This window comes from Pan troglodytes, chromosome 1, assembly GCF_028858775.2.
Source record: "Pan troglodytes isolate AG18354 chromosome 1, NHGRI_mPanTro3-v2.0_pri, whole genome shotgun sequence".
Classification (NCBI taxonomy): Eukaryota; Metazoa; Chordata; class Mammalia; order Primates; family Hominidae; genus Pan; species Pan troglodytes.
Window position 1 is genome coordinate 185,273,040 of NC_072398.2, and position 27,013 is coordinate 185,300,052.

At 42.2% G+C, this 27,013-nt stretch overlaps 3 protein-coding genes across 30 annotated transcripts in view; 2 read left to right on the top strand and 1 right to left on the bottom strand.

Moving 5' to 3' along the window:
• IPP (intracisternal A particle-promoted polypeptide) overlaps positions 1-2,008 on the top strand; it is a 59,360-nt gene extending 57,352 nt beyond the window's left edge. For all 8 annotated transcript variants that reach the window (XR_010154020.1, XR_010154021.1, XR_010154022.1 and 5 more), the window contains one exon: positions 1,835-2,008. Coding sequence is in view for 4 of the 8 variants with exons in the window: in XM_001159511.7 (XP_001159511.1) it covers positions 1,835-1,932 (98 nt within the window). In the remaining 4 variants the exon portion in view is untranslated. The remainder of the gene's footprint in view (positions 1-1,834) is intronic.
• On the bottom strand, positions 1,914-9,520 carry TMEM69 (transmembrane protein 69). Of its 4 annotated transcripts, none has more exons than XM_063802542.1 (3): positions 7,351-9,520; positions 5,243-6,613; positions 1,914-3,146 (listed from the first exon to the last, which is right to left on the bottom strand). In XM_063802542.1, exons 2-3 carry the CDS (start codon positions 5,282-5,284, stop codon positions 2,445-2,447), a joined length of 744 nt encoding a protein of 247 aa, XP_063658612.1. In that variant the 5' UTR covers positions 5,285-6,613; positions 7,351-9,520; the 3' UTR covers positions 1,914-2,444. The 4 variants fall into 4 exon arrangements, with proteins under 4 accessions (XP_063658612.1, XP_001159653.1, XP_003949454.1 ...); XM_001159653.8 differs by having other exon boundaries at positions 5,243-5,379; positions 8,081-8,191; XM_003949405.6 differs by having other exon boundaries at positions 5,243-5,379; positions 8,103-8,187.
• The window catches only part of GPBP1L1 (GC-rich promoter binding protein 1 like 1), a 59,009-nt gene continuing 40,203 nt past the window's right edge, over positions 8,208-27,013 (top strand). For 2 of the 18 annotated variants that reach the window (XM_063802518.1, XM_054682626.2), the window contains exons 1-3: positions 9,504-9,943; positions 10,736-10,780; positions 15,492-15,571. The gene's annotated coding sequence lies outside the window, so the exon portion shown is untranslated. Of the gene's footprint in view, positions 8,427-9,137; positions 9,944-10,735; positions 10,781-15,491; positions 15,572-27,013 lie in introns of those variants that run through there. The other 16 variants (XM_054682640.2, XM_054682636.2, XM_063802513.1 and 13 more) reach the window with 16 other exon arrangements.

A 27,013-nucleotide genomic window follows, 5' to 3' on the forward strand; every position in this document is an offset into this window, starting at 1 on the left:
TTTTGTTTTAACTTTAAGGACTTGCACATTTCATTTTACATTTAATTCTGTTTTTTGAGAAATGATTAAAGTGATCTACCTCCAAAATGTTTAACAATCCGATATGCTTCTAAGTATCCTGCCAATGTACTTAATCAAATGTACTTAAAAATCAGTTTTCTTAAAGAAGCATACACTGTAATTCACCTGGAAAAATAGCATTTTTAAGTAAAATTAGGCAATTAGCCTAAAAATATGATTTGCCTCTATTCTGGAAAATAATTCATTTAATTCAGATTATGGAAAAGTCTTAAATTTGTATAGCATTCATGCAATTTAATAACAAAGAAGTGAGTTTCCTTATCAAAACAATCTGAGTAGAATCAGATTGAGACTGAGTGGAAACATCATCTCTAAAAAATATACAGGCTGGGCACGGTGGCTCATGTCTGTAATCCCAGAATTTTGGGAGGCCAAGGGGGGTGGGTCACCTGAAGTTGGGAGTTTGAGACCAGCCTGACCAACATGGAGAAACCCTGTCTCTACTAAAAATACAAATTAGCTGGGCATGGTGGCGCATGCCTGTAATCCCAGGTACTCGGGAGGCTGAGGCAGGAGAATCGCTTCAACACGGGAGGCGGAGGTTGCGGTGAGCCGAGATAGCGCCATTGCACTCCAGCCTGGGCAACAAGAGTGAAACTCCATCTAAAAAAAAAAAAAAATTCCAGGTTATACTATATCCTGATCTATATTCTTAGACCATTTTTAATGTTTTTCCTTTTTGGTGAGACTAGGAATTTCAGAAAACTAGGTTTTCTGTTAATTCTTTTTTTCTCCACCTTAAGTAGAGTGATTAGAGACTATGTTTTCAAGTGAAAATCTAAGGTGTTGCTTTTGCTGTTTTAAGAAAGCTTCTGCACAGGGTGCAGTGGCTCACGCCTGCAATCCTAACACTTTGGGAGCCTAGGCAGGAGGATTGCTTGAGCCCAGTTCAAGACCAGCCTGGGCAACATAGGGAGACCCTGTCTCTACAAAAAATTAAAAAATTAGCTTGGCATAGTGGTGCACAACTGTAGTCCCAGCTACTCAGGAGGCTGAGGTGGGAGAATTGCTTGAGCCCAGGAGGTCGAGGCTGCAGTGAGCCATGACCACACCACTACACTCCGGCCTGAGCGACAGAGTGAGACCCTGCGTTTAAACAAAACAAAAACAAAAACACACCAAAGCTAAAAGCTTCTCTGTGATTTAAAAGATGTAGAACTAGACCAGCCTGTCCAACATGGTGAAATGCCACCTCTACTAAAAATACACACCAAAAAATTAGTTGGGCATGGTGGCACGTGCCTATAATCCCAGCTACTCTAGAGATGCTGAGGCAGGAGAATCGCTTGAACTCGGGAGGTGGAGGTTGCGGTGAGCCAAGATCGTGCCACTGCACTCCAGCCTAGGCGACAGAATGAAACTCCATCTCAAAAAAAAAGATGTAGAACTAGATAGGCCTGCTCATTAGAATATCAAGATGGCTCCAGCTTGACTTTTCTTTCCTAATTTATATGTACTAGTGGCTTTATTTTAGTTTCCTTTGAAAATAATCATTTTGACCAGCTATTATGTGTTTGGTGGTAAGGGACAAGTTGTTATCTGTACCATGCCAAATATCCTAATAAAAACTGGAAAACATGTCCGACTTACCTTTGAATGTGGCTTTCCCTCATGACACTGCTCCCTACTGACTTTAGAGCCATAGATCCTTTTAGCTCATATAATTGGGTTATACCATGTGAAATAAGCTTGGACATGCCTTTCCCAGTGGTAACTCCTGTGAAAACTCAATGGAACTACCTTTTCTTTTCAGATACTCACAGATACGAGGTTTTCCGCTTGAAGTGGGAGAATATGTGCATTCTTTTCAATGATCACAAGACTCTAACAAAGGGGATTTTTAATCTTTAATTTTCAAGATGGTTAAAATATTGAAATGTTTAAGTGGATAACTATATTATTCATAAAATGACTGAGTGAAAACTAATATACTATGAGATGAAAAGTACTTGTCAGGGATTTTCAAGCTTTTGCTCAAGTAATTACCATGAAGTAACAATTTCTAGAAATGAAGAACAATCTGTGAAGATAAATTACCATTGGTGTGGGGAAAAAAAGCCAAACAGAAGTAGAAAAAGGTGTAGCTGGCATACAAATGTTATCTACAGTGTATTTATATATATACATATTTAAAACTTTTAACTAAAAAGTAAACTTTAATGTCGAAAATGCAAACTTGGGGAAGACAGAAAAGATCACACACAAGGCTGTCACTTCACACGTGGAAGGTTGCACAGCGGCCGGGCAGAGGCGCTTCTCACACTTCCCAGATGGTCAGGCGGCCAGGCAGAGGCGCTCCTCACTTCCCAGACGGGGCGGCAGCCAGGCAGAGGTGCTCCTCACTTCCCAGACTTTTATATTTTTTATACTTGACCAGGTCTCTTATGTCCTTTTTCTGGAAAACTACTTTTAACTACTAAAGTGATTATAAATGAAAAAGTGGCCAATAAAGTGACTACTATCCTCAGGGCTTTAAACCAGTTGGGATAATGTGGTAAGAGAAAAAGTTCAAGGTGGAATGCTACTCCCATACCCATTATTACTGTGACTATGGCTTCACTAAGTCTTTCAGAAATAAGGAAGGCAAACCATGAAAAGAAAAGAGGAGCTGTACTGCTAGCTAAATTAAGGTAGTCTGGTTTGGCTGGACTACCTTCTGGTAGAGCAAAACCCCATCTGATCCCACCCAAGAAAGATAGGAAACTGGCTCCATAAGCCATCTGAGTAAAAGCTAATATGGGAATATAAGTTTTTGTCATCAGCATGACCAGTGGTGGAGCAACGAAGGGGATTAGTCCTGCCAGAGTTACATATAATGCTGGCTTTGGGCTGTCAGTTAGGTAAGTGATGGTGCTTGGGGGCCTGGCTAGAAGTGCTTGCTTCTGCTGCTTTTTAAAGCTGCAGGGGGATGTATGATAGCACTGTGTCTTGCTCATATACGCTGGAAATGATGAGGAAAGCCAAGGCCTTGGACATGGGGAGAAGTTCTGCTGGAGAGACATCTTGAGAGAAAGTATATCTGTTCTGCTGGTTCTTAGTCCCACTGGGAAAGAGTACTTCAGTATCTACAAAGAAAATAGAACCAAAAGACAAAATTAAAAATATATATATGTGTCATCAGATTTTAGTCAATCCCAGTATGAAATAATTGGGATTGTTTGAAAGGAGCAAACAAAAAAGATCTGCTTTCCATTACCACATCAAACTATACAGAAAGGATGAACTAATAACTCTGAAGTGATATTATTGCTGGTAAGAGTATTAAATGGCTATACAATGTACAAAAGAAACCACTGAACACAAACTAGTGATATATTTCAACCTACCACTTAATCTTATTCCATGAGAAAAATATCTGAAAGAAGAGCAGGTAAAGACTAGATCTTCAGAATTTGGCCTTCTAAACTGCCTCTTTTCTTTATAAATAGCAAAAGCAGCAGCACTAATTACCGTGGGAATGCTGTTTTTATATGGAGAAAATAAATCTACCTTCCAACTTAGTTTTATAAACACCACATACTTTTCACAGTTCCACACCTTTGTGTATGCTCTGCCTAGAATTCTAGCTCTTACTACTTTCCTATCTAGGAAACTTACCTCAACATTCAACATTCAACTTAAAGCTTTCCTTTACCCTTCTACGGTCTGATTTAATGCTCCTATAGTAAGCACCCTGTGCACACTTCCATCATAATTCTTCTCACGGTGAATTAAAATTGTGTGTTTACTTGTCTTTGTCTCAGTAGACTTGAGAGCCAGGACCATATTTTTTTCCTTGCCTTAAAATCCCCACTGCCTTTCATTGTACACGGGCAAAGTAATAACCTTTCCTGCTGATTCTGTGTTTTAGTGACCAGACTTCAACTAAAAAGTGTTGCATTAAAGAAAAAATTGAAGTTATTGAAGAATCTCAGTGATTACTCAAACATGCTAGGAATGGTTCCATCTTGGAACCATTTCCCTGTTTCCATATTTACTGCTCTTCCCTCAGTTACCTATTTCTGATCCCCTGCCATTTATAAGTCCAATCCTACATCTTGACACTACCTATTGCCCTTCCCTGCTTTATAGTTCTCCACAGCATTTACCAGTTGATGTATTAATTTTTATTTTTATTTTTTTGAGACTGAGTTTTGCTCTATCACCCAGGCTGGAGTGCAGTGGTACAATCTCTGCTCACTGCAACCTCTGCCTCCCAGGTTCAAGCGATTCTCTGCCTCAGCCTCCCGAGTAGCTGGGATTACAGGCGTCTGCCACCATGCCCAGCTAATTTTTGTATTTTTAGTAGAGACAGGGTTTCACCATGTTGTCCAGGCTGGTCTTGAACTCCTGACCTCACGTGATCTGCCCGCCTTGGCATCCCAAAGTTTTGGGATTACGGGAGTGAGTGACCGTGCCTGGCCTTATTTTTTTTAATTTTTACTTTTTGAGATGAAGTATTCCTCTGTCACCCAAGCCAGAGTGCAGTGGCACAATCTCGGCTCACTGCAACCTTTGCTTCCTGGGTTCAAGTGATTCTTCTGCCTCAGCCCCCCACGTAGCTGGGACTACAGGCGCCTACCACCATGCTGAGCTAATTTTTGTATTTTTCCGTGGAGACAAGGGTTTTACCATGTTGGCCAGGCAGGTACTGAACTCCTGACCTCAAGTGATCCACCTGCCTCAACTCCCAAAGTGCTGGGATTTCAGCCGTAAGCCACGGCACCTAGCCAATTTTTTTTTTTTTTTTTAAACATCGTCTTGCTGTGTCACCTAGGCTGCAGTGCAGTGGCATGATCTCAGCTCACTGCAGCCTCAACCTCCTGGGCTCAAGCGATCCTCCTCCCTCAGCCTCCCAGGTAGCTGGGGCTATAGGCGTGTGACCCCATGCCCAGCTAATTTTTTGTAGAGATGGGGTTTTGCCATGTGCCCAGACTGGTCTTGAACTCCTTGAGCTCAAGTGATCCCACCCACCTCGGCCTGCCAAATTGCTGGGACTACAGGCGTGAGCCACTGCACCCAGCCTGATATAATAAACATTTTACTTACTTGTATTTTACTTAACTCTTCCCTCCATCACCTGAATATACAAGGGTAAGGATTTTTGTCTTTTTCACTGCTACTGACCTAGCCCAAGCAATATTTGGCAAATAGTGCTCAAATATCTGCTGAACAAACCAACCTTTGAAGATGCTTGAGAAAACTTCTGGATGAAGCGAAGCATACTGGCCCCTATTGAAAGTCTTGTTCAGGAAGATGCCAGGTAGTTCTGATTAACATGTTACAGCTAAGCAGAGGCACTGAATCAGGGGCATGTTTCTGTGTATAACACAAGGTGTCACTTAATTTTCCTCATTTTATACATTAATTTTTAAATAGTAGTAATTCATGAATATAACACTTTCCTTTGAAAAGAATCATTAATGTTTTCAAACTGTCGGTAACACAGTAACAAAATAGATCCTTTTAGTACCTGAACTGTTCTTTTAGCTTTGCCTGTCTAGTGTAATAGAGTAATGCACATAGAGATTTTACAGATACTTCCACCATTTCCTAGCTGTGTGACACTGGGCAAATTGCTTGAGTACCGGTTTTCTCATCTTTAAAATGAAGGGTCTTCTAAGTGGTGTTTTTGTGAAATTAAAAAAAAAAAAACAAAACAAAACTGGAAGGTCATAGCTTGTTTCCTTTTTTCCTCCTATTTTGGGGCTTAAGAGTTCACAACTCAAAATAACGATAGTACCAACCAATATAATTTAGGTTTTTTTTGTTTGTTTGTTTTGAGACAAGAGTCTTGCTGTGTCGCCCAGGCTGGAGTGCAGTGGCGCGATCTTGGCTCACTGCATCATCTGCCTACCGGGTTCAAGCGATTCTTGTGCCTCAGCCTCCCAAGTAGCTGGGATTACAGGCTCCTGCCACCATGTCTGGCCAATTTTTGTATTTTCAGGAGAGATGGGGTTTCGCCATGTTGGCCAGGCTGGTCCTGAACTCCTGACCTCAGGTGATCCAACTGCCTAGGCCTCCCAAAGTGTTGGGATTACAGGCATGAGCCACCGCGCCCGGTGAGCATTAACTCATTTAATGCTCAAAATAACCTCATTAACTTAGTACTGAGAGAGAATAGCCTGTTGGAGTGCAGACTTTGGTGTCAAACTTGGTTGGAATCCTGGCTCCACTACTTATTAGCTGTGTGTCTTTGAACAAATTATTTAATCTTGTTATGGTGCAGTTCATTCACCTTTGAAATATGGGTACTAATTCATAGGGTTGATGTAACTTTTTTTTTTTTTTTGGATACAGGGTCTCGCTCTGTCACTCAATCTGGAGTGCAGTGGCGTGCTCTCCGCTGTCTGCAGCCTTGACCTCCCGGGATCGAGGGATCTTACCACCTCAGCCCTCTAAGGAGCTGGGACTACAGGCCACGCCACCATGCCCAGCCAATTTTTTTTTTGAGACGGAGTCTTGCTCTATCGCCCAGGGTGGAGTGCAGTGGTGCCATCTCAGCTCACTGCAAGCTTCGCCTCCCAGGTTCATGCCATTCTCCTGCCTCAGCCTCCTGAGTAGCTGGGACTACAGGCATATGCCACCACACCCAGCTAATTTTTTGTATTTTTAGTAGAGACGGAGTTTCACCATGTTAGGATGGTCTCGATCTCCTGACCTCGTGATCTGCCTGCTTTGGCCTCCCAAAGTGCTGGGATTACAGGCATTAGGCACCGTGCCTGGCCCCAATTTTTGTATTTTTTGTATAGAAGGGGTTTTGCCATATTGCTCAGGCTGGTCTTGAACTCCTGAGCTCAAGCAATCCACCTGCCTCGGCCTCCCAAAGTGCTGGGATTGCAGGTGTATGCCACTTAGCCTGATACAACACTTAATAAGTTACTACATGTAAATAGCTGAGAACCGTCCCTGACGCAAAGCACTTTACACAGGAGGGACTGATTAAAAACTCTAATGTAAGCAGCCAGTAAAAACAGGTGAATGATAATTTGGATCTAGATCTGACAATTTCATTCTTAACCAAGAGAATGGGATGTCTAAAAAAACCTACAGTTGCTGCTTAATTTTAAAAAATCGATTGGGCAGGGCGCAGTGACTCGCTCCTGTAAGCCCAGCAGTTTGGGAGGCCGAGGTGGGTGGATCACGAGGTCAGGAGTTCGAGACCAGCCTGGCCAACGTAGTGAACCTCCCCCCCGTCTCTACTAAAAATACAAAAAATTAGCTGGGCGTGGTGGCAGTCGCCTGTAATCCCAGCTACTCGGGAGGCTGAGGCAGGAGAATTGCTTGAACCTGGGAGGCGGAGGTTGCAGTGAGCCGAGATCGCGCAATTGCACTCCAGCCCACGCGACAGTGCGAAGCTCCGTCTCAAAAAAAAAAAAAAAAAAAAAAAAATCGATTGAACTAATTTATTGATCACAGATCTTAGGGCTGGGTCAAGAAATCCTGTATACCAGTTAATGTCTTCATGCTATACTTAAGGAAGCAAGTAGGGAGGTAAGTAATCCTGGGCCTCCGAGTAGAATTTAGATCACACCCACACCCACCCACCTGAGCCCCAGACCAAAATGCCCGCAGAGCGTACCCATCACTTTTGTTCAAAATCACTTTCTTCGTAAGGACTTTACAGACCACTCCATTTAAAATCTCAACCATCCCCCCATCTTTGGAAACTCCCTTTCCTCTGTGGCACGTGCTTTCCAACTAGTGGGTATTAAAAAGTGATAACCTAAAAAGTCCAGGGACGGCAGGTGATGCGGGATTAAGGACTGAGACTCAAAGCTTAATCCTCCTAATATAAATGAAAAAGCTCAATATTCCCATTGCCCTGGTGGGAAGACTGCAAACTGCCAGCTTCAAACTGACCTCTGAGAAAGGAAGGCGGGGTTTAGACGCCAGTGTCTTCGGGAAACCCTGCCCGAGAGTGCCCGCGTCTCCAATTTACTACCAACCCTTGGTGCCCTCCCATCCCAACGTCGCAAATTTACTACCAACCCTTGGTGCCTCCCATCCCAACCTGCACCTGTGGCGACTTTGAGACTTGCCAGCGTTGCACGGAGAGAAGGAAAACAACCGCAACAACAGCCCAGGTCCACTGGAAAGGCACTTCCGGCAAGTGGATTCAGAGAGGCCCCTACTTCCTGAGGGCTGAAAAAAAATGAGTCCGGGTAGGGACTTGACCTGCGCTAACTGGTTCCTAGGCCCGGCTTACTGTTTGGGGGCCATTCTTAATTTCTAGTTGAATCCAGATGTTGAACGGTCCTTGAAGTTCTATTCCAGGGCTCCCAGGCAGCAGAATCTGCCCACAGAGTTCGGGAAAGTAGAGTGCAAGTACTGAAACAATCTCAGAATGATGGTGGTGAAGGAAGGTAAGAAACGGGATTTTAGGCCCAGTGTGACCTGAATTGCTTGCCATCTGTGGAACTTATGTTTTACTTTGCAAAACAGGGTTTATAAGGCCTATGGGGACACATCTCACTCTGCATTAGGGCCCTTTACTATCATTTAGAGGGGGAAAAAAGCCCAGTTCTTACATCCATTTTCTTTGCTGGGACCTATAAACTTCATTAAGGGTTAAAGAGCACAAGAGCAGGATTTTCACTTCCATGAAAGGTGTGGTGATAAGGGCCCTAGGCTTGGGGGTGGTTCGGAAAGTCAGATCATTTCTCCTACTGCCCTCGGCTTTATTTCTCGGCTATGTGACCTTGGGCAAGTCCCTTCTCTTATCTAGACTTGTTTCACAGGAAATGGCACCAGGCAATTTTAGTGTCCTTCCGTGTCTATGGATAAAACTGAAGACATGTAATAGGAAATCTCAGGGGCCCACGCCGGCCAGTCCCTCCAATCCTCCGGATTCTAGGTAGTCTAGCTTCCTGGTTGCCAGCCATTACACGGTTTAGCTTTCCGTGCCGGATGGAGCCACAGCGAAGTCTTCCTTAATAGTAAGCGCTTTTAGTCGAGCTAGGCCTTCAGTTTTATTGCCTTCTCTGTCATGGCAGCGCCGCCCCTTCCAGTAGTGCGATACCCAATGAGACTTCAGGTAGGAGAAACGGCACTGTCACAAGCGCAGGCTCTCGCCGGAATCCCGCCCTTCGCTGGGGCGGGGGAGTGACGCCTGCGCTCCAGGGGAACTACTACTCCCAGCGGGTAGCGCGGCCGACGCAGCCGCTCAGCCCCCGGGGCCAGGCCGTGTGGCCCGCTGGGGACTGGAGTCTCAACGACGCGCACACGTGAAGGAGCGGAAGGTGGGAAAGGGCCGGAAAACACACGTTCCTCCGAAACCGGTTTGCAAGTCCTTGTAGAGGTAGTTTCGGGACGCGCACTGGCCCAGGGGCGGGCTGTGGGAGGGTGAAGAAAAAAGGGATACACACATGCATACCCACCCACTCATTCATACGCGCCCAGGCCCTGGAAGTGGGCAGGGGGGTTAGAAGGGGCGTACTAAACTAGGCTTGTCCGTGCCTCAGGCGGCACGAGGAAAGGCAGAGGATTCAATTCTGTAGGGGGCAGAGGCGACCACGCGCCGCCTCAAGCGGCGAAGAAGGCAGCCGGGGGCGGGGCAGGGCATAACCGCCGTTCTGGAGGCCGAATGTTGGCAGCGTAGGGAACTGGCGTCCGGGAGGGTCGCCGGAGCAGGTCCCTTGCGCATGCGCTTCTTCAGGTGGGCGTGTGTAAGGCGGGGTCGGACGGGGGATGGGAGGGCCGTGCTGCTGGTCGCTCCTCCTCCTCCACCCGCTCTGCCTCTCTTGGACCTTGTGGGCCGGGCAGCCATTTTGGGAAGAGCTTTGTTATGGTTGTGGACTAGCCGCCTCTGCCGGGTCGACAAGCTGGGGACGCGTCCTCAGACGCTGCGTCTAGTCCCTGGCCATAGCTCCGCCGCTGCCCGGTGAGTGGGAGTTTGGGAAACGGGGCAGTAGGAGATCTTGGAGTCGTTCTGGCGCGGGGCTCCGCCCGGTGCCTAACCAACCGGCTGTTAAAACTAGTTGAAAGAAGCTCTCACACAGGTGGTTGGGTGTAGGTCCGTCCCGAGAGGGGCGAGCGGAGCCCACGGGTCAAGTGGTTCGGATGCGGCACCCCCGCCTCCGCCGTGCGTGGAGCTTTGCACGCGAGCGTCGCCGGGGCTCCGCGAAAGCGCTCCTACTTTTAACTTCGGTCGTAGGGTCGGAACGCTCACCTGCGGCTCTTTGGCTCCTCTCCAGGCGATCCGGCTTGGTGCTGGTTGAGTGACTTGGCTTACGGGTTTTTTTCTTTCCTTCTTGAAATGAGAGCTAAGGGCTTTTGTTTTCCTTCAAGGGAAAACCTAAGGAGGAAAAAGTGTAAGTCAAATGTTGGATATCTGAGGGGAAAAAAGTTTTAACCCCCAGCTTTCCGGTTGTCTGTGGTAGCGAGGTGTTTTCGCTTAGATTGAGTCTATCCGATATCTACCAACCTCCTTTCCTTGGAGGGGCAGGGAAAGCTGGTCGATCCTGAAATGTTTTAAGTGTTATTTTTTTTCTGTTGTTTTAAATCTAGTTCTCCCCAACCCGTGAAATTCGAAAGACAGTCTGAATCTAAAATGGCTGTAGCTTGGGGAAGTGCCCTGCCCTTCGATTACTTAAATACATTAACGTTTAAAGATTTTAGTCCTTTCCCCTGTGGGGACATTAACTGAATCTTTTGATATTTTGGTTTTTTGCAGTTGGTGTCTCACCTTTAACTCTCCTTATGCTGGGTGAAAACAAAGGTGAGGCTCACAAAGTTGACTATTCCAAAAGTTTACATAAGAATGGGTGCGGTGCGGTGGTGTGTGTGTTTAATAGTTGCTTATAGTTTTGAAATTGCTGTGGTGTCAATTTTATCTGCCAACTTCGTGCTGTGAAGTTGGCTTGTCGTATTTGTTGAAATATTTTTAACATTGACATTTATTGCTTACCAGAAAAATACAGAGTGAATAATAGTGGTTCATGTTTTAGTTTAGTAGTAAGTCATGTTCTTGTGTAAATCTTATCCAAAAGTAAAGTGATTGGTAGTCAGTCCTCATTAGACTTATATTTGTAATTTAGTAGACTGCTGATCTTTTCTAAGGTCTTTTATATCCAATATTTGAAAGGAAATTAGGGTGCTATTAAGTTTGAGATATTTACTAGAATAGTGTAAGACATTTTAACAAGTGAAAACATACTTTAGGTATGGAGTACCTGATTGTCGTGCCCTTTTGAACAAGAGACTGTCTTTTGTTTGCTTTTTTTTTTTAATCGATAGATCCAGAAGTTTAAACAAAAAGTCATAGATTGGAAACCAAAACCAATAAATTTCAATATTTGGAAAGGTGCTGAAGCCTGTATCTATTTAAAAGATAAAAGAGTGAAATGCTAATTGTGAATGAGAACTTTGAAATTAATAGTAAAATAAACTCATCTTTCCTAGGGAGTCAGTTTTCAATGTACCTTTTGACGTTTTTTCAAATACAAAAGTTGGTTTTTGTTAATACCCCTAGGATTTTTTGTTGTTGTTGTTAAATTATTTTGGTGGTTTTACAGGAAAAATATTTAAAGTTTTTAATAGAAATTACAAGCTAGTTGCTTTGTGTTTTGTCACTGTTAACTACTAAACTGGAGTGAGATCTTGATTTTTTTGGGGGGTACTCAGTGGTTTGTACATGTTAATATAAACATTCAGTTGATTCTGGATGGTGTCTTTATCAGAGCTCTTGATTTGTGGTGTGGGGGGAACTCTTGGGGAAACCTCTTTATTTTGAGCGAATTCAATTTACTAAATTGCTCATCAGTGGCTGTTAAAATGCTTAGCTGAGGAGGACACATTCAACCATTTAAATTTAGAATGATAAGAAATCTGGTGCACATTTCTGCTTGTAATTCATTTTTAATTTTGAGTTAAAGATAAGACACAATCGTGAATCATACTTCAGAAGATTGCATATCTTTATTTTATGGTTATAACTCTGATGTGCCAGGGACTGACTGCTGTTTAAAGTGCTTTGTATTTGTTACTTACTTTTTTTTCCTTCTTTTCTTTTTCTTTTTTTTTTTTTTTTTTTTTTTGAGACGGAGTTTCACTCTTGTTGCCCAGGCTGGAGTGCGGTGGCTTGATTTCTGTTCACTGCAACCTCCGCCTCCTGGGTTCAAGCGATTCACCTGTCTCAGCCTCCCGAGTAGCTGGTATTACAGGGGCTCACCACTACGCCTGGCTAATTTTTTGTATTTTTAGTAGAGATGGGTTTCACCATGTTGGCCAGGCTGGTCTTGAACTCCTGACCTCAGGTGATCCGCCTGCCTTGGCCTCCCAAAGTGCTGGGATTATAGTCATGAGCCACCGCCCCCGCCCGGCTTGTTGTTTACTTTTATAAGTATACTGGTTTATTTGTTTTGTTTTGTTTTTGATACGGGGTCTCACTCTGTCACCCAGATTGGAGTGCGGTGGCATGATTTCAGCTCACTGCAGCCTCCACCTCTCAGGCTTAAGCAGTCCTCCCACCTCAACCTCCCTAGTAGCTGGGACGACAGGTGCGTGCCACCGCACCCAGCTAATTTTTTTTTTTTTTTTTTGGATTTTATTAGGAGGGGGAGGGTTCATCCTATTGCCAAGCTGGTCTCGAACTCAGGGACTCAAGCAATCTGCTCACTTTGGCCTCCCAAAGTGTTGGGATTACAGGCGTGAGCCACAGCGCCAGGTCTAAGTAGATACTGTTTTATACCCTATTTTGTAGTTGAGGAAAAGGAGTCCAGAGACTCATCCAGCTGGTAGGTAACAGTCTATATTTAGGCCGGGCGCGGTGGCTCACGCCTGTAATCCCAGCACTTTGGGAGGCCGAGGCGGGCGGATCACAAGGTCAGGAGATGGAGACCATCTTGGCTAACACTGTGAAACCCCGTCTCTACTAAAAATACAAAAAATTAGCTGGGCGTGGTGGTAGGCGCCTGTAGTCCCAGCTACTCGGGAGGCTGAGGCTGGAGAATGGCATGAATCCGGAAGGCAGAGCTTCCAGTGAGCCGAGATCTGCGCTCCAACCTGGGGACAGAGCGAGACTCCCTCTCAAAAAAAAAAAAGCCTATATTCAAATTTAGGCAATCTAAGTTGTTGTGTTTAACTTGACTGTTATGGTCACTGCCTTTAAACATGAAAGTAAGACTGTTGGTCTAAAAGATGAAAGGCAGACAAAATTTTAAAGGATTCCAACTAAAAAAAAAACTAATGGGAAAGGCAAATTTTGGTGTATTTATGGTTGTTCAGATAGATGAGGGGAAAAATAACATACCACCTCATAAGTGGCTGTAGTTGCTGTTGTCTGGAATTTAATACGTTGTGCTGTTAGAGACCTAATTGCCCAAGTTACTTCTAAATCAGACTCAGTGTTTCCTATTTCCCACTGAAATCTGCCTCAAACAGCCTATAATCAAACTTGGAAAATAGTTCAGTAAGAGGAACTGAACTTTTGTCCACAGGTATACTTTAACTGAGGTAGATATATTTCTAATGTTATGTAAATTGAATTTTTATAGGTGATTTCAAACGTGCTAGGCAAACATTTAAAAGAGCCTATTATTTTTCTTTACTAAGGCAAATAATTGATCTGTTAGCTGAATCATTTTTCAGCTAAAACAGCTCAATCATTTATTTTTGTTAAGAAACTAGGGATTGGGAGTATCTAGATGACCATAAAACAAAGAACTTTACGGTTTAACAGATAATACTTAATAGTTGGAGGATAACATAAAAAGCAATTACTCTTAAAGGAGTTGATTTTAACAAACTCATTAAGTTCACCTTCCTTTTCTAAGATAAAAACCACTTTGCCTTTTGTTAACCAGAGGTCAGCCTAGAGAATCACCTGAATGAACAAAGTTTTAGTACCCTTTTCTGAGCAGTAGGTCTATTTGTGTGGAATAAGTTTTTTCCCCCAGAAAAATCTCATTTGGTTAAGTTTAGCTATACTTTAAATTGAGCTTGCAAACTCTGTTTCTGCTTAAGTTTAAAAGTTTGGTATATAAAAAAGTTATTGTCTGAATTATTGCTGTCTTTAAAGTTTATAAGTATATAGAAAAGTTGGTTTTGGGGCTGTTTAGTTAATTTGAAAGTAGAGCTTTTCCAGTTTTTGTGCTGTTTGTAAATTTTTCTACTTTTTAATTCGTCTTACCACGTATGGCAGGAAGGGCAATAGGAACCATTTATTGTGGGCTTCATAAACTCAGTTGCTGTAATAGAGTCAATTATGTAATCTTATTATTCCTTACTATTTAAAGAAGTAGATATTAACCCTTCTACAAGAGAGTATACAGAGGTTCCAAGAAGTTAAGTAATTTCGGTAACATAGAGATGGAGATTTGGGCCGCTTTCTGTGATTCCAAAGCATAGTTTCCACCATAGCACACAGAGAAATGGCATAGTATGGTAATCAGTGGTTGGCTTTGTAGCCAGACCATTTGGGTTCGAATCTCAGCTTTGCTGCTTACAGCTTTGTGACTTTGAGTGAATTATTTAAATGAGACTGTTTGCCTGTTTCTTCATCTGTTAAATAGGGACAATAATAGTACCTTCTCCTAGGGTTGTTGAAATAAATAATATTTGTATAATTCTTAAAATAATGTCTGACGGTAAGAACTTCATGATTATTAGAGAAGTTGTCTTTAATGAACATCCTTTAACACACCAATCCAGTGAAATTCAGTGAAATCTGCACAGATGAGTTGCACACGGAGTGGTGTTTTTCTTTCTTAGATACTACTTTTCTGTTGACCTTTGTAATTTATTTGAATCAGGATCTAGGTCCCACAAACTGCAATTGGCTGCCATTTTAAATGCCTTAATTTGCATATTTCTCCTCAGTTTTTTTCCTTGTACTTTGTTGAAGAAACCAGGTCATTTGTCCTGCAGTTTCCCACATTCTAGATTTTCTTGATTCCTTGTAAATTGGTAGTTGGATATAGAGGCTTAGATTGAGATTTGATTTGGAGATAGAGAAGACTGAGAAGACTAAATTTGTTAGGTGATTCTGTGTATTTGGGGATTTTTATTTTCTGGTTTGTTCAGTGGTTCTCATCTGTATCATTTTCTTGCAATTTCTCTGTTGGGCAACATAGAATAACTTTATGGTTTATTTACTCTCGTTTGAGATGCTAAGTAAAGTGGAGTGTTTGGTTTGCTTTGGTGCCCAATTCAGTATTAACTTTTCCAGGTAGTTTCTTTCCTGCCTTTTTTTTTTTCCTACTTGTATATTTATTCTGTTATAAAATTGAGCCAAGTATCATGGGTTTTCAGTGTTTTTATTTCCTGGTTTTGGTTACTAATGAATAGTTGTCTCAGCATATTCAATCTGAAAATTTCTCAAAACTGAATTTTTTTCCCTATTTTCTACCCTCCAACTATTAGGCATTTTATTATTTGCACTTATGGTATACTCACTGTAGGCTAGACACTATTCTTTTTTCTTTTTGCAGGGAACAACATCCAGGCATTACTCTTAACACTTTATATACATTCACTCATTTAATCAACAATTCAAGAGTCTCCAAATTAGGTAGGTATTTGGGACAAAAATGGGTGAAATAACTTATTCAAAGTCACACAGCTAGTGTGTGACAGAGCCTTCTAGGTCCAGAATTTGCTATTCTAACTTAAAAATTAATATTTGCATTGGAAGTGAAGCTCATCTTAAGAGATTTTTAGAGATGCTTTTAAATGATTCTTTTTTTAAAAAAAAAAGTATGTCTCAGCTGGTCATGGTGGCTCACAACTGTAATGCCAGCACTTTGGGAGGCTGAGGCAGGCGGATCACATGAGGCCAGGAGTTTAAGACCAGGCTGGTCAACATGGTGAAACCCTGTCTCTACTAAAAATACAAAAATTAGCCGGGCATGGTGGTGAATGTCTGTAATCCCAGCTGCTCTGGAGGCTGAGGCACTAGAATCACTGGAACCTGGGAGGTGGTGGTTGCAGTGAGCCAAGACTGTGCCATTGAACTCCAGCCTAGGTGACACAGCGAGACTCTGTCTCAAGGAAAAAAAAAAAAAAAGCGTGTCTCTATCTGTTAGTCACTACTATTAAATCACTCATTTGTTTAAAAAAACTATAGTTTTGAAAATGTTACAAATAGCCTGTTTACTTGTAATCATAGGGAAATAGAGCCTTTTGGTGCTGCTGAAACTGATAAAAGTTTATTTATTTTGTAGAGACAGGGTCTTGCTCTGTTGCTCAGATTGGAGTGCAGTGGCATGTTCATAGCTCACTGCAGCTTTGACCTCCTAGGCTCAAGTGATCCTCCCACCTCAGCTCCATCCTGGGCCCCCACCCCCCGCCCTGCTGGGAATACAAGTGTGTGCCAGCATGCCTGGCTAATTTTTTTTTTTTTTTTTTTTTTGTATAGATAAGAGTCTCTCGCTGTTGTCCAGGCTGGTCTTGAACTTCTGGACTCAAGCAATTCCTCACATCTTTACCTCCCCACATGATGGGATTACAGGCATAAGCCACTGTGCCTTGCCTAAAATTACTTTTTAGGAAATTTTTTTGGAACAATGAAGTAGAAGAAGGCACAGTAATTCAAGTTGATTCCAAATGGCAAGACTGGCAGGATTCCTGTGTTGGACAATTTACTAATTGGGCTTTAAAATGATCCTTTGTTGTTTCTTTTGTCTGTTTACCATTTTAGCCCCCTTCCGGTATTGCTTTTTTGTGAATCTTATTGGGAGAGGATGCTGGAAAGGTTGGGTGCACACATACACATACCATATAGATCAACTTTCTGTGCTGGACCCCTGGCAGCTAGAGCTGGGTCATGTTACCCAAACTGTGCCAGTCAGATGCCCTTTACTTTGGGGACTTGCACCAGAAGTGAGAGATGCAAAGATGCAAGGACCGTTTGGAGTTCATTCCAGTGGCTGTTGGTGGTGGCATTACTAGCTGGAGCAGTTTCCTAAGCAGGCTCTTCCTGTGGCATGACCTTGGCAGGGGTTTTGAATGCTTAGCTTCCTTTGGTTTTTTGTGTTTGCCAAGTCAAGGGAGCCTCTGCTTCGTCCTCTGAATTCCCAGGGTTCTTCTGATAAATTCCTTTTTAAACCTTGTCAGACAATTTTCCCTTTTATCTGCCCCAATTCTCAAAAGTGATAGTTCTCAACCTTTTAAAATTTATCTGGGGTAAGGCCTGGACATCAGTGGTTTATTAAAACTCTCCGTGTCATTCTTTCTTTTTATTATTACAGAAGCAATGTAAGGGTAATGTAGAATATTAGACTATATAGATATGCAAAAATAAAGCCTTGGCATTCCCATCACACAGGAGTTACTACTGTTCACAACTTCGTGCATTTTTTTCCAGATTGTAGTCTAAGTGCATATGTTTAGGTTTCTATTTTTATTTTACTAAATGAGATCAACTTGCTTTTTTTAGTTGGTGATACCCACTTTCCATGTGAGTAAATGATCATTTCTTCTAATACCCAGGTGCTATTCAAATTTCTCCAGCTGATCCAAAAAATGTTTATTACAGCTAGCTATCCAAGCCATTATCTGATTCAGGACCTTGCTGCAAATGTTTAATTTGTCTATATCTTTTTAGTGCAGTATAGTCTTTATTTTTCAGTGACACTGATTTTGAGACTGTGTCACTTACCCTAGAGTGGTTTGGTATGATTGCATCCTTATGGTATTATTTAGCTTGTTCTTTTTTAAATTCCTATATTTTTCTCTAAAGTTTATAGCTGACAGATTGATGGATTCACCTTTAAACATTGTTGACTGAAATACAGCATAGCAATTCCTCATTTTGCATTGTATCACAAAAGACATTGTAATGCTAAGATTGGTTCTTTATTAAGGTAGTCCTATCTATATATTAAACAATCTTTCCCCTTAGAACAAGAAACTAATTTGCATGGTGTTACCTTGGTGGCGAAGGATTTCCCAGTCCCTTATCAATCATTGGTCTTAATTTTTGGGGGAATAGCTTCATTGAGCTGTAATTTATGTAACAAAATACACTTATTTAAAGTGTTCGATTTAGTGGTTTTTAGTATATTCGCATTTGTACAACCATTGCTACTAATTGTAGAACATTTTCATCATCCCAAAATAAACTGTAACCATTACTAGTCATTCTTCATTCCTCTCTAGCTCTAGACGACCACTAATCTACTTTCTCTCTCTCTGGATTTGCCTATTCTAGATGTTTCATATAAGTATACCATGTGGTCTTTTGTGTCTGGCTTCTTTCATGTAGCATAATGGATGAAGGTTCATCCATGTTGTAGGATGTTATCAGAATTTCTTGTGGTCATGGGTGATTAGGATTAATGGATCATAGAGGTTTTACAACTTGTTTGCCAGTTTCCAGAGTGGTTGTGTGCCAGTGTTCACTCTAATCAGCAATATATGAGAATTCTTTGTTTGTGCCTCATCTTCATTAACACTTTGTAGTGTCAGAATTTCTTTTGCCAGTTTGATAGGTGTAAAATAGTCTCATGATTTGATTCAGGTTTTAAGAGTATGAATTAGTGAATAATTCGAGATAATGTTCTATATTGTGCTTTATATTATGTCATAGCACTTCACATGATTTCTCTCATGCACCTCTTATGGGTACAGAAATCCCATTGTTGTCGTTGAATTTGTGATAGAAATACAATTTTTGTTTGTTTATATTTTTTTCTTTTCCTAGCCACTCCAGGGATTTTGTTTATTAGACTCCATAATAGACTTTACATATCCATGTTAATCACCATAGTATTAGGTACTTTCTCTTTGTTTTTGCTGTTGTGAAACAGGGTCTCACACTGTAGCACAGGCTGGAGTGTAGTGGCATGATCATCACAGCTCACTGTAGTCTTGACTTCCCAGGCTCCCACCCCAGCCTTCCAAGTAGTTGGGACTACAACACCACTATGCCTGGCTAAAATTCTTTTTTTTTTTTTTTTTCCTGAGACGAATCTTCCTCTGTCACCCAGGCTGGAGTGCAGTGGCGCAATCTCAGCTCACTCACTGCAACCTCCGCCTCCTAGGTTCAAGCAGTTCTCCTGCCTTAGTCTCCCGAGTAGCTGGGACTACAGGCATGCGCCACCATGTGTGGCTAATTTTTGTATTTTTAGTAGAGATGGGGTTTCACCACATTGGCCAAGCTGGTCTCAAACTCCTGACCTCAAGTGATCCACCTGCCTCAGCCTCCCAAAGTGCTGGGATTACAGGCGTGAGCCACTGCACTGGCCCTTTTTGTTTTGTTTTGTTTTGTTTTGTTTTGTTTTGGTAGAGATCTTACCATGTGGCTCAGGTTGATGGCAAACTCCTGGGCTCAAGTGATCCTCCCTCTTCGGCCTCCCAAAGTATTGGGATTACAGGCATGAGCCACCGTTCCTGGCGAAGTACTTTGTTGTTGTTGTTGCTGTTTTGAGACAGGGTCTCTCTGTGTCACCCAGGCTGGAGTGCAGTGGCACAATCATGGCTCACTGCAGCTTAGACCTCCCGGATTCAAGTGATCCTCCCACTTCAGCTTCCCAAGTAGCTGGGACTACAGGCATGTGCCACCATGCCTAATTTTTTTTTTTTTTTTTTTTTTTTTGAGACAGAGTTTCACTCTTGTTGCCCAGGCTGGAATGCAGTGGTGCAGTCTCGGTTCACTGCAGCCTCCGCCTCCCGGGTTCAAGCGATACTCCTGCCTCAGCCTCCCGAGCAGCTGGGATTACAGGTGCCTGCCACCAAGCCCGGCTAATTTTTTGTATTTTTAGTAGAGAAAGGGTTTCACCGTGTTAGCCAGGATGGTCTCGATCTCCTGACCTCAGGTGATCCTCCCACCTCGGCCTCCCAAAGCTGGCTAATTTTTTTGTGTTTTTTTGTAGAGATGGGGTCTTGCCCTGTTTCCCAGGTTTGTCTTAAACTCCTGGGCTCAAGCAGTCTGCTCACCCTGGCCTCCAAAAGTGCTGGAATTACAGACATGAGCCACTGTGCTCAGCCCAAAGTATTTTCTTAATAGACAGAAATGCTGTATGGGAAAAAAAAATCTTAAGGTATCTTATGTCCCCTTTAGGTTCATTGAAAGACTTGCTCAAATTTCATATTCTTCAGAAAATCTTAAATAGGAATTTCTCTCTTCTGGAGATAAAATAAGTAGTACTAAAGTAGAAAATGGCTTTGGGCTCTTTTCTGTTAAGAATTAGAAATAAAAGAAGCAAGGCACTAATAACCCTTGAGTTCTCCTTGTTGAGGACTTAGGAGGGAAACTATGTACAGATAGAAAATGAGTATATAGACTACTGTAAGGTTATACAGTCCTTTGAAGGAAGTCCCTTAAACCTGTGTGGTTTTCAAATCATGAGATTTTGAAAAGAAATATTAGGGTTAGTGAATATTTAAAGATAAACATACTATAGTCTTAGGATCTGCAGTTTAAGGAATAAGGAATGCTCAAGGATAGCTCTTAAGAACAGTAAGAAGGCTGGGTACAGTGGCTCATGCCTGTAATCCTAGCACTTTGGGAGGCCGAGGCTGGTGGATTGCTTGAGTCCAGGAGTTTGAGACCAGCCTGGGCAACATGGCCAAGACCCTGTCTCTACAAAAATTACAAAATATAGCCAGGCATGGTGATAGGTGCCTGTAGTCCTTGCTACTTGGGAAGCTGAGCTGGGAGGATCACTCGAGCCTGGGAGGTCAACTGTAATGAGCCGTAATCGTGCCACTGCACTCCAGCCTAGGCAACAGAGTGAGACCCTGTCTCAAAAAAGAACAGTTAAGATGAAGGGGATACTAATTTATAGAATTGTCAACACCTTTAAAAAATTACCATTTATTGGGCACCCACTAAATAGACCCCGTCTATAAAAAGATAGAGATAATCACCTTTGCTATTAATCCCTACCAAGTGTGTCCCATTTGTAAGGGAGATAAATACATAAAAAGGTAAGTGTAACGCATTGTGATGGGCCCATGAAGCAAGAATTTTTTATTTTTTTATTTTTATTTATTTATTTTTATTTTTTTTGAGACAGAGTCTCGCTCTGTTGCCAGGCTGGAGTGCAGTGGCTCGATCTCGGCTCACTGCAACCTCCGCCTCCTGGGTTCAAGCGATTGTCCTGCCTCAGCCTCACAAATAGCTGGGACTACAGGCATGCACCTCCACGCCCAGCTAATTTTTGTATTTTTAGTAGAGACGGGATTTCACCATGTTAGCCAGAATGGTCTTGATCTCTTGACCTTGTGATCTGCCCACCTCGGCCTCCCAATGAAGCAAGAGTTTAAGTCACTCACTTGGAGACCTGAAGTCTTGAAAATTGATGAAATAATGAAGAGCACAGAAAAACAAGAAAAGGACTACATGGAAGCATTTAAAGAACCATTACATTGACAAGAGAAAGGAAGAGTCCGAAAAAAGTACAGCTACTCCTTGACTTACATCTGGATAAACCCATTGTAATTTGAAAATAACGTTAAGTTGAAAATGCACTTAATATGCCTAACCTACAAAGCATCATAGCTTAGCCTAGCCTACCTTACACATTTTCAGAATGCTTACATGAGCTTGCTGTTGGGCAGAATCATCTGGCAACACATACCCTGTACAGTATCAGTAGTTTACTGTTGTCTGACCCTTGAGACTGACTGGGAGCTATGGCTTGCTGGCAGTGCCCAGCATCACACGAAAATATTGTACTGCGTATTGCTAGCCTGGGCAAAGATCACAATTCAAAGTATGGTTTCTGTTGAGTTGCTTTCTCACCTCACAACATTGTAAAGTTGAACAATCTTAAATTGAACTATCGTCCTAAGTTAGGGACCATCTGTAATCACAGGGTAGGGAGAAGATCAGGATATATTAATACAGTGGTTGTCACTCATTGCTGCTCTCTGACAAAGACTTCAGCCCTTTGTGAATATTATCAATGTAAGATTGTTAACTTTTTTTTAAGGTGAGTTGTTCCTTTTTCCAAGATTTGTCTTTTATGACATACTGTCTTTAATGAAATTGTGATATTAAAATTTTTAATCTTCTACTTATCCAAATAAAATAGGCAATCCTGTGTCAGTCCTTAAAACATCTTTTGAATTTTTTTAGCTTGATGTAATCCAGGTTTGAGAACTGCTGGTCTAATGATGTAATGTCATGGAAATCAGGGGATTTAAGATGGGTTTTGCTAAGGAACATGTAAACAGTGTAAGCCATTGAAGTTGGGGATTCATAGGTCATTGACTTTTTCTTTTTTTTGACAATTTCACTCTGTCACACAGGCTGGAGTGCAGTGGCACAATCTCGGCTCACTGCAGCCTCCCGCTCCCGTGTTCAAGAGATTCTCGTGATTTAGCCTCTTGAGTAGCTGGAATTACAAGCTTGGGCCACCGTGCCCGGCTTTCATTGACTTTTGAGAGTATATTGATTAGGGTTCTTTGTTGTAGAAAACAATTTTTTTTGTTTGTTTGTTTGAGACGGAGTCTTGCTCTGTTGCCTGGCCTGGAGTGCAGTGGCGTGATCTTGGCTCAGTGCAACCTCCGTCTCCCGGATTCAAGCAATTCTGCCTCAACCTCCCGACTAGCTGGGATTACAGGCATGTGCCATTACGCCTGGCTAATTTTTTTGTATTTTTAGTAGAGATTGGGTTTCACCATATTGGGCAGGTTGGTCTTGAACTCCTGACCTTGTGATCCGCTTGCATCGGCCTCCCAAAGTGCTGGGATTACAGGCGTGAGCCACCGCGCCCAGCCGAAAACAAATATTTAAAAGCACAAATATTAAAAAGCTCTTTCAACCACAGTCAGCTTCATGGGTGACAAGCAAAGTAAGCAAGAACTGGGATCTTAACTTAGATTGGCATTTGGGGAATTGGGTATGGGTCAGTGAGAAGAGCAAGAGACTTCAGGGAGTCAAAAGTCATGGTAGCTTACAAGTGTGGGCCCTTACTCTGCTGGGAAGCTCTACTGTATCTCTGTAGTTCATTCTTCAGTTTCACGCTTTAATTCTTCTCACACCCCTCAACTCCTCTGCACCTACCCATACTTTTAGCTGAAGGTCTTGCTATCTACTTAGTTGAGAAGATAGAAGCAATCAGGGTAGACCTTCCAAGCTCTCATTGCATTAGTACCCACGTGTTCTGCTTTCCCACCTGTTCCTGTAAAGGAAGTATTCATGAGCCTGCTGAAGGCCAGTCTTTACTGGTACATCCCATCTCACCCCTCTGAACTGCTGAAGGATATTTCAGCAGTTTTCTGTATCAGCTGCATCGTTTTCTTTTTCTACTGGGTTATTCCTATCAGTGCAGTAAAAAACTTATTTTGACCACACATCCCCTTCTAGCCTACATGCTCCTTTTCTCTGTTGTGCAGCAACACTTCTCAAAAGAGTTGTCTATACTTTTAGTCTCCAGTTCCTTCCCTCTTGAACTCACTGGAATCAGGCTTTCACCACCTCCCCTATCCAACATCATCACTGACACTTCCATGTGAATCCAGTGATGAGTTCTCAGCTTTTTATCCTATTTAATAACATTTGAAAATGGTCACTCTACCTTCTTGAAACATGTTTCTGCTTAGCTTCTGGGTCCCCACACTTTGATGGTTTTTTTCCTCAGTCTCCCCAGTCTTTAAAGCTGTATATCAAGGTTCCATCTCTTTTTACATTCACTTTGTTGATGATCTCATCTGGGTCCATGGATTTAAATAAAATTGGTCTACAGTCTGTATTTCTGTCATGAACTGCAGACTCTTATCCGGCTATCTACTTAACATCTCCACTTCGATGTCTGGTAGGCACCTAAAAGTTAACATGTGTATAAAAAGAGTTCTTCTGTCTCTCATTATTTGTGGAATCTATAGACAAATTATTAGAATTAATGAGAGTTTAGCAAGGTTGCTGGATATAATTTATGCCAGCAGTAAACAGCCATTTAAAGGAAATAATGCAATAGCATCAAAAAATATATATAAAGGTACCTAAGAATAAATCCTTTTTTTTTTTTTTTTTTTTTGTCGCCTGGGCTGGAGTGCAGTGGCACAATCTCAGCTCACTGCAACCTCCGCCTCCCGGATTCAAGTGATTCTCCTGCCTCAGCCTCCCGAGTAGTTGGGACTACAAGCGCCTGGCCACCATGCCCAGCTAATTTTTTTATTTTTAGTAGAGACATGGTTTCAGTGTTGGCAAGGCTGGTCTCGAGCTCCTGACCTCGTGATTTGCCTGCCTTGGCCTCCCAAAGTGCTGGGATTACAGGCATGAGCCACCGCACCCGGCCTGAATAAATCTTTTTAAAAAGGTATTATTGCATCTTTATGGAGAAAAGTTTAGAACTTTATTTGATGATGTTAAAGAAGACTTAAATAAGAAGTTGACCGTGCTCATGATTTGGAAGATTTATTATGAAGATGTCAGTTCTCCCATTTTGATCTAGATTTATTGCCATTCCAAGCAATGTCATAACAATATTTTCCCCCTTAAATTTGACAGTTGTTTTTAAAATTATTTTATTTATTTATTTATTATTATTATTATTAGAGACAGAGTCTCGCTCTGTCACCCAGGCCTGGAGTGCAGTGATGCCATCTCTGCTCACTGCGGCCTCAGCTTCCCAGGTTCAAGCAATCCTCCCACCTCAGCCTCCTGAGTAGTTGGGACTACAGGTGCAAGCCACCACATGCAGCCGATTTTTGTATTTTCTTTGTTGTAGAGATGGGGTTTCACCATGATGCTGAGGTTGATTTCAAACTCCTGAGCTCAAGCGATTCTCCCACCTCAGCCTCCCAAAGTGCTGGAATTACAGGCATGTACCACCGTGCCTGGCCTGTTTTATTTTTTTTATTTTTTATTTTTTTGAGACGGAGTCTTGCTCTGTCTCCCAGGTTGGAGTGCAGTGGCGCGATCTCGGCTCACTGCAAGCTCCGCCTCCCGGGTTCACGCCATTCTCCTGCCTCAGCCTCCCAAGTAGCTGGGACTACAGGCGCCCGCCAACACGCCCGGCTAATTTTTTGTATTTTTAGTAGAAACGGGGTTTCACCGTGTTAGCCAAGATGGTCTCGATCTCCTGACCTCGTGATCCGCCCGTCTCGGCCTCCCAAAGTGCTAGGATTACAGGCGTGAGCCACCGCGCCCGGCCGCCTGGCCTGTTTTAAAACTAATATTAAAGAGTCAGAGAGGCTGGGCATGGTGGCTCAAGCCTGTAATCCCAGCATTTTGGGAGGCCCAGGTGGATCAGTTGAGGCCAGGAGTTCAAGACCAGCTTGGCCAACATGGTGAAACCCCGTGTCTACTAAAAATACAAAAATTAGCTGGGCATGGTGGCACATGCCTGTAATCCCAGCTACTTGAGAAGGTGAGGCACGAGATTTGCTTGAACCTGGGAGGCAGAGGTTGCAGTGAGCTGAGATCACACCACTGTACTCCAGCCTAGGTGATGGAGTGAGACTGTCTCAAAAAAAAAAAAAAAGCCAGAGAGCCAAGAATAGCTAAGGCATTTTATAGGTATATTATGAGGGGAGATGGCCTTGCTCTAATACATATCAGAATATTATTGTAAAGGTATAATAGTTAAGACATATGGTAGTCCGGGCGTGGTGGCTCACGCCTGTAATCCCAGCACTTTGGGAGGCTGAGGCGGGCAGATCACTTGAGGTCAGGAGTTCGAGACAAGCCTGGCTAACACAGTGAAACCCCGTCTCTAGTGAAAATACAAAAAATTAGCTGGGTGTGGTGGCGGGCGCCTGTAGTCCCAGCTACTCGGGAGGCTGAGGCAGGAGAATGGCGTGAACCTGGGAGGCGGAGCTTGCAGTGAGCCGAGATCACACCACTGCACTCCAGCCTGGGTGACAGAGCGAGACTCCATCTCACAAAAAAAAAAAAAAAAAGACATATGGTAGTAGTGTAGAAATATGTAAATAAGCCAATGGAACATAAATTTGGAAGCAGTTGCATACATATATAGAAACAATTTATGATAGAGCTGGCTGTATAAATCAGTGGAAAAAGAATACTTCTGGGACAGTTTTTTTTTCATATGGAAAAGAATGAAATTGGACCTGGGTCTCATACCGTATACAAATCATTTCCAACTGATTGTAAATGTGAAAGACAAAACTTAAAACTAAGAAGTCAATATAGGTAAATTGTTTGGACCTTGGAGAAGAACTGTTACAAACAAGACACAGAAATGTGAATCATAAAGGAAATGACCAGCAGCTTTGATTGCATCTAAATTAAGAACGTGTGCTCATCAAGACATGGGAAAGAAAATCAAAAGATAACCCATGAAGTGGAAAAAGGTATTTGCAACTCATATAATCATAGGATTCGTATCTGATTTATTCTCTTGCATTAATAAGATCAACAACCAAAAGAAGAATGGTAAAAAAAAAAAAAAGAATAGGTATCCTATAAAAACGGAAGTACAAAGACCTGATAAATAGATTAAAAGACCACACAGTAGGTGATCATGTTAAACCTACCAGCAGAGCAAAGAATAACCTCCAGTCTGGCCATATGTAGTTTGGTTGAAGATGTAAAGCAGATGGAACACTTAAAATGCTGCTGCTGATGGTGAAAACTGGTTACACGTTGTTCAGAAGTATTATGACATTACCTTGTGAAGTTGAAGATGTACTGCCCTACTAGTCACCAAAGCGTTTATTAATACACTCATTCAGGAAATATTTATCTACTATGTTCCAGATAGTGTTCTATGTGCTTGGGATCAGTGGGAGACAGATAAAGATAGATTGATAACTAGTGATACGGGGAAATACTAAAAAGGAGTTCAGTTTTGTGCCAACTTATGTTTTTCATTTTTATGGATATAAGTTCTAAGAATGTTACATACTGTTTGATCAGTGCCACTCAGTTCTTTGAATCCTTGTATTTACTAAAAGTCACTTCACAATCCATCAAAAATTATTTTTAATGATCCCTTAGCTGAGAACTACATTCTTTTTCTATTTTGTGGAATACACAGATTGTAAACTATCCAATTAATTTATGAAATCATGTTACTTAGTCATTTTCTCAATTTTG